The 7,597-nt window shown below is 38.4% G+C and overlaps 1 protein-coding gene across 1 annotated transcript; it reads right to left on the reverse strand.

Moving 5' to 3' along the window:
* Nucleotides 1-237: 237 nt before the first annotated feature.
* On the reverse strand, nucleotides 238-2,752 carry NAP1L2 (nucleosome assembly protein 1 like 2). Its single transcript, XM_006082856.3, has one exon. It carries the CDS (start codon nucleotides 2,350-2,352, stop codon nucleotides 973-975), a length of 1,380 nt encoding a protein of 459 aa, XP_006082918.1. The 5' UTR covers nucleotides 2,353-2,752; the 3' UTR covers nucleotides 238-972.
* Between the last annotated feature and the right edge of the window lie 4,845 nt (nucleotides 2,753-7,597).

Below are 7,597 nucleotides of genomic sequence, written 5' to 3' on the forward strand. Positions count from 1 at the left end.
CCTCCCCCTGCTCCCTCCCACCCCAGGCCTTCACCACCCTATTGTCTGTGTCCATACATTATGCATATATGCATACAAGTTCTTTGGTTGATCTCTTCCCACCCACCCAGTATTTTAGTTTTAATTAAATAATTGTTGTATTTTCCAAATGTTCACCAATGAACATATTACTTTCATAACCAGAAAAAAAGATCAGTTTTAAAACATGATACACTGAATTTTTTATTCATTTTATTTTGCAGTGAAAGAACATGAAGTCTTTTCAAAATGGTAAAGTGATCACTTTCAATAATGAATGATTAAATGTTGTATAAGAAAAAAAATACACACTATAATTACAGCTTACACAATTACACAGTACAATGTGTCAATCTTTTAAAAATACTGTGATTAACATTTCACTGATAAACAATAACTCAGTATTACTAAGTTTCATTTTTTGTTATGATTACATAATATAAGAGCCTATGAACAAGCTGTTATTAACAATAAATTTGATTTTTGCCTGAAATTCTTAACCATATGCAGGCTTCTTCTTAAGCATTCAAGTTTTAAATTCTACTGCATTTTTATTGCAAAATGAAGCAGGCATGACAAAATTAAACTCACTAGCTAAAGGACTAAGAAAATAAAATTACCCAAACAACAACAGCAAAAAAATTTGGGTCTCATTTAGCAGCCTGGATAATATTCACATCAACAAATTGATAGCTACATGACAAAAGGACTTCAGAAGGATTAAAATACATTACACTATTTTAATGTCTTAAATCATTTACCACAGTATACATTACTTGAAAGCATTCTACTACTAAAATGCAAGGTCAAATGAATTAGTATTTGAACTTCTTTTATATTTCTAATATATGCTTTAACACTCTAAGAAAAATTCAGAACACAAGACTAATTAACGGTTTTTATTTTGAGTATCTAGATCTAAGGCTGTTAATTTCAGGGCCATGTAGATCTGCCTTAGCGGTCAATGTCTTCTACCATTGCCTCAAGATTTTTGCAACAGGCTTTAACCTCCTCAATTGCAGCCATCCAACTATCATAAATAATTTTGTCATAAATTGCATCATTAACTTCCCTAATTACCCCCTCCTGCTGAGATTCAAGTACATCACCTGAGAAAAATAAAACTGATCTTGGGATTATGTAAGTACGTAAATTGTGACCAAGTAAAAAATCATCATTTCCATCCTTTCCATTTGAGCTGATTCCATAAGGAGTAAAGAAATTGAAGAATGAATCATTGGGAAAATCTTCAGTCACAGTTCGGATTGTTCCCCAGATCCGATGTTTCTGCTTCTTCTTGATGGTTTTCAAAGTGACATTCTTTCCTTCATTCCAATCAATCTCACAGCCTGTGCAATATTCAATCGCAGTTCCCCTATAGGGATGGGGATCATAATATGCTAGTCTTGACTTCAGCACATAGGTCTTTGTCAACAGCTCATTTTTGAAATATTCATTGGGTTTGAAGTGAAATTCCAGTGTGAAACTGAGAGGCTCACCAGGATCTGAAAGCTTCACTTTAATATCTGTCAGGAGTTTCAGAATAGGCTCATCATATTTCTTAATCAAAGGAGTGAGTGTATCAACATTTTTTAAGACAGTCAGCCAAAAATCAGGAATTCCTTGAGCATCTTCTTTATTATTCTCCCCAGTAGCCTCAATGTCATCAGCAGCAGCAGCAGCATTGTTGTCATCCTCCTCCTCCACAATAGCATAATCATAATAATCTTCCTCATAACCCTCATCCATATACTCATGTACCAGACCATCTTCATTACCATACATCTCTTCCTCATCATACATCTCCTCATCATCATAGTCCTCATAGTCTGATTTATATTCACATTCCTCTTTTGTAGGCTCATAGATTGCATTGATGATCTGACGTCTTTTTTCCAACAAGGGCTGATACATTTCAGCAAACTTTCTCTCAATTTCATGAAATTCCCTCAAGAATTTGGATTCTAGATTCGCCACTCTAGTTTGAAGCTTTTTGAGGGCTAATACACGGTACTTAACTTTCATAGGCAGGCTTTCAACAAAGTCTGTATCTAAAAGATAACCGATAAGTCCTTTTGGTCGGTCTGGGTCTGAGTCCTCAGTAATTTCACCTTTTTCCCCGCCTTCCCCGGACCCAGCAGCATCTTCACATTTTTCCCCTTCTTCCCCAGGGCAAGGGGCGGCTTCTTCACCGCGCTCTCCATCATTTCCAGGCCCAGCTGCGGCATTTTCCCCGTGCTCCGGCTGTTTCCCAGGCCCCTCCACCATCACCTTATTACCAGCCTCTTCTTGACTGGATACTAACAATTCCTTGCTGTCGGCTGACTCGGCCATTTTTCAAAGGACCGTACACGTCTAATGCGGCTACTTCCAAGATCAGGAGATCTGACCTCCGCAGGGAAAGACTCACCGAATATCAGAAGCAGCGATGCCTGTTGCAGAGGTGGAACCAGCGGTAGCGGCCGGACTGTGAAAGCGGTGGTCGGGACTGCAGCCGGGATGAAGGCGGTGCTGATCTGTAAGAACTGAACAGCGGCAGCGGTGGCCTGGGCTTGGGTGCAGAGGATGGCGAGATGGGCGATGTGAACCGTCCTGCAGGACCCGGCCAGAGATGCAGAGTGTCGCAGTGGGTAGACCTCCGCAAACAGCAGCTAGTTAAAAAACCAAACCAAAACAAACAAAAAACAACAACAATGGTGCCGCAATATGATAACGCAGCTGTCTCTTGGCTAGATTTTCTTGGTGCCAGTAGCTTGCTGCGTCACGCCCTCCCTCCCCCACAACTCTGCTCTAATCTCATTTGCTGGGCTGTCGTAATTGACAAGCCCTGAGCCAATAAATTATTAGATCTATCAAGTTTCCAACTCCACTCACCTTCCGAGAATATGGCTGATTCATTTACCTCCTCCTCATCCTCCAACAGCCCCTCTCCCCGAGTTTTCTGGAAACCCATATTGTATTGGTTTAGCCTTTCAATTTTCAACTGTATTATACTTTTATAATTTCAAAAGAGTGAAGAGAAAATTGTAACTAAAAGAAGGTGAAGGAATTAAGCAAAAAAAGACAAAAAAATAAAATAAAAAGGCACATACAACAGTGTGATGATACCCAGAGGGAAAAGGGGTGGGGTTATGTGGATGTGGGCAAAGGTGGGGGAAATGGGGACAGAAAAGAGATTTTGCTTGAGGCGATGGGCACAGATGCAGTGTGAGGAGGATGTTTTGTTGAGTTGTACACTTGAAACCTGTATGGTTTTGTGAACCAATGTCACCCCAATGAATTCAATTAAAAAAATAGAAAAATAAAATAAAATGTTGGACCAGGGGAGACATCCATCCATCCTAACTCTATTTCTTTGATTTTTAGCCCTGGGCTCTGGAAAGGGAAATAGTGGGTGGTTGAGGAGCTTATAAGGAGAGACTAGAAAGAAAACACTAAAAATTTAACAATGCTGGTCTCAGGCTGGTGTAACTGCCAGTTATTTAAATATCCTATAGTCTGTTTTTCCGTATTTTTCCACAAACTTTATGATTAGTGAGCAGCAATTTAGATTGGGAAATTCTTGAAAAATTTCTCTGGGTAGGTGGCAGGTGAAGTGTGTGTGTGTAAGAGGTTAAGGTGAAAGAGGTCCTGTGATGAAGAGTTAAAGTGCTGTATCCAACTGTATGTTACGTGAACACAATGAAGAAGTGAACAATAAAAATAAATACACATAATAAAATTTAAAAAGTGAAGACTATAAACCAGTTGCCTGGCTTATCAATAGCCCAGTCCTAATACTGACTTGCTACTTCCTCTTTCTTGTTGCTGGCTTTAAAGCTCTAAGAAATTTTTTTAAAAAGGACTCAAATATAAAGTAATGCTTCTTGTAAGTATCATAACATTTGGTTGACACTTTTGAGTTATTGAAAATAATCTAAATCTCAGCATTAAAGGCATGGTTAAATGCATGATAGAGTATTCCTACTAGAGCAGTGGTTCTCAACCTTCCTAATGCCGCGACCCTTTAATACAGTTCCTCATGTTGTGGTGACCCCCAACCATAAAATTATTTTCATTGCTACTTCATAACTGTAATTTTGCTACTGTTATGAAGCGTAATGTAAATATCTGATATGCAGGATGTATTTTCATTGTTACAAATGGAACATAATTAAAGCATAGTGAGTAATCACAAAAACAATATGTAATTATATATGTGTTTTCCGATGGTCTTAGGCGACCCCTGTGAAAGGGTTGTTCGACCCCCAAAGGGGTTGCGACCCGCAGGTTGAGAACCGCTGTACTAGAGAATCCTATGCAGTTATTACAAAATTTCCTCTGGGTAGGTATCATTGGTGATGTTTATTTTCTCCATATTTCTAAGGCTGATTATTGATTAATTGAACAATTTTTAACATTTTAATCATTTTCTTTCCAGATTTAAACAACAATTTGTATTGTGTTACTATTGCAGAGATAAATACTGTTTTGATATTATTGTATATCTTTACAGATTCTTTTATTATGCAGGTAAAGTTTCCATTTTAAATTATTTTATCTCTGTGCATTATATACTGTTACAGTATTTACAAAATTCAAATTTTAGGCTCATGTGCCATTCTGGTAGTTCCATAGTTATGAGCCCCCTGCATTCCAAGTTTTAGTTTTTTGGTTTTTGTTAAGGTAAGAAACATTCAAACATCTGTAGAATTTTTGTGAGTTTATTTGAGCCAAACTGTAGACAAATGCCGGAAAGCAGAATCTCAACAGATTGAGATAATGCTCCGGAGAATAGCAGTTTTGCACCTTGTTTTATACATTACAATCAAAAGAGGAGAGTAAGCAGGTTATAAGAAATCCAATAGGGATAGATTATGGAGGTGGGAGAAAGAAAAGCATGGAAACCTCTGTGATTGGATAAAAAATAAAATGATAGACACATACTTCTTTTACTTAGGTGGGTGCAGGATAGTTAGCAGTCAGCAATTAACTCAATAACAATGAGGGGATTTGTGGTCTCTACAGAGCAGTGCCTGTGCTTTGAGAGGTCCGGAAAAAGGAAAATTACTTTGACATTCCAACTATATGTTATTGTAGATGCAAAAAGACAACAGACAGGCTCAGTTAAGGTAAAGATTGACCTTTGTCAGGAAGATACCAGGCTAGGACATGACTACCCACTTTTTTTAGTTAAAAATTGTTTTAGTTTCAAACCATCCTTTGTGGTAACTTTAGGTCTCTGAGTTTGCAAGGCTGCCATGTAAGCCTTCCCTGAGCTAGTCAGGTTAGCATGTGGCCCCTTTGCATCCACATCCTGTAGTTGCAACATTCTTTGTAATTTTCTGATAACACAATATATGCTAATTTTTTAAATTTGGAAAATGAGAAAAATTTTAAAGTATAATAGAAATCACTAGCAATCTCACAACCCTGAGAGAACCAACGTATACATTTTGGTCTTTTTAGTCTAACTTGTTTATAAATGTGTTGTGTTTAACCTGGGGTTTAAAAAAATAAAACTGGATAGACTCTTTTATAAACTTTTTTCTCTTATTAACATATTTCAACAGGGTGGTGAAGGCCTAGGGTGGAGGGCGGGGGCAGGCTAGAAGGGTTCAATGGGGGGGGGGGGGGTTATGTAATACTTTCAACAGTAAAGATTTAAAAAAATTAAAAAAAAATATTCAATGTCTTAAATAGTTTCCAAGAATATAATTTTAAAAGAAAATCCATCGGTTTTAAATATATTATGTACTTAAACTAAACTATGAAAGAACAAAGAGAAAGTATATTCATCTAATTTTAAAACTGAAGTGTCTTTCATCGTCATACATGCAGTCACAGAAGTCACAAAGGAAATTATGTTTCATTACATAAAACAAATGTATATGACACCAAAAGCATAGTCAACAAAAGAATACACAGATAAATAGAATTTCTTCAAATTAGAAGCATTTTTTGCATCAAAGGGTAGTATTAATAGAGTTAAAAGGCAACCTATTAAGCCCTAACTGGTTTGGCTCAGTGGATAGAGCGTCGGCCTGTGGACTGAAGGGTCCCAGGTTTGATTCTGGTCAGGGGCATGTACCTTAGTTGCGGGCACATTCCCAGTAGGGGGTGCAGGAGGCAGCTGATCCATGTTTCTAACTCTCTATCCCTCTCCCTTCCTCTCTGTAAAAAATCAATAAAAATATATTTTTAAAAGGCAACATATTAAATGGATAAAAATACTTGCAAATTATATATCCAAGAGAGGATTAATATCCAGAATATATTAATGACTTTTATAGCAACAAAAATAAGGGGAAAAAAGCAAATAATTTAAAAATGGGCAAAGGACTCGAATAGGCATTTCTACAAAGAAGAGATGCAAATGGCATGTGAAAAAAATGTGGGCCATCAATAATTAGGAAAATGCAAATCAAAACCACAGTGAGAGACTGTTGTAATGTACCCCGCGAGTAAATACTCAGGACTCAAGACCAAATTAATGAGTCATTTAATTAATAAGCCAGCGACTGAGAGGGAGTTATGGCTCCAAATCTCCCAGTCCCAAAATGGTGGCACCATCAGGTTTATATAGGCAAATATTACAAAGGTATCGATTACATCTTTGGGTTTGGAATGAGGAACCTAGTTTGCACAAAGCACTTACAGAAGCGAAATTGAGCAAGTTAGTTATCTGTAAGATTAATTATAGTTTTGGGTCTTCAGATCACTGAATCAAAGGAAACACATTATCTGGAGCCACTGGGGCAATTTAGAATAATTGTGCTGTCCTGGTCTTGGGACCACTGAGTCAACCAGAACTCATTATCTGTAGCCACTGAGGCAATTTAGGGTAATTGTGCTGTCCTGGTTTCCAGGTACAGAAGAATGTGCTTCAATTACCAGTAAGATCACAATCAATGGGATATTCAAACCACCAACAATGGAGTATTCAATCAATTGGGATAGCATACATAAGTTCAGAAAATCAAAGTAACTTTTCTATTGTTTTAGCAAGCAAATAAGTACAGAAGCCAAACAGCAGGGTTAAAGTTAAACTGCAGTTTCTACCTGAGATGATTGCTACCATAGTTCAAGACCACTTCACACTCATTAAAATCTACTTATATAAAAACCATGGGTGGCGTTCATCACGTCCAGAAGAACCGCTGCGACCAAGCAGAAGGAAATCAGTCCTGCAGGGGTTGTCTTGGCAATGGCTACGGCCTCCCCCAAGCTGTTTCCTGTAAGAGCGGGGTTTGAGGCAGGAACCCGCCCTCGGAGCGTGGAGGCAGATCTGCCACACGCCAGCACGGCCAGGGGTGAACCTGAGTGGGAGCGGCTGAAAGGCTTAGAAAAGACAGACAAGAGAATGAAAGCCGGGTCTTGGTGGGACGCTGCTTCTCTGAGAGACAGCGACCACGCCCACAGCCATACCTTTATTTTATAGCAGATGCTACAAGGCAAAGTAAGGGCGTGACCAAGATGTTTACAACATTCTCCTGGTTTCAATCCTACTCAACTACATGCACCTGAACTCTATCAAGCTACATCACTCAGGCACGTGGGCCACGTGTTCGGACCATAGTTCAAGCTTACAACTACAGCT

This window comes from Myotis lucifugus, unplaced genomic scaffold (assembly GCF_000147115.1).
Source record: "Myotis lucifugus unplaced genomic scaffold, Myoluc2.0 scaffold_4, whole genome shotgun sequence".
NCBI lineage: Eukaryota > Metazoa > Chordata > Mammalia > Chiroptera > Vespertilionidae > Myotis > Myotis lucifugus.

Coding starts and splice junctions, on each gene's coding strand:
- NAP1L2 (XM_006082856.3), bottom strand. CDS start 2,352: ATGGCCGAGTCAGCCGACAGCAAGGAATTGTTAGTATCCAGTCAAGAA.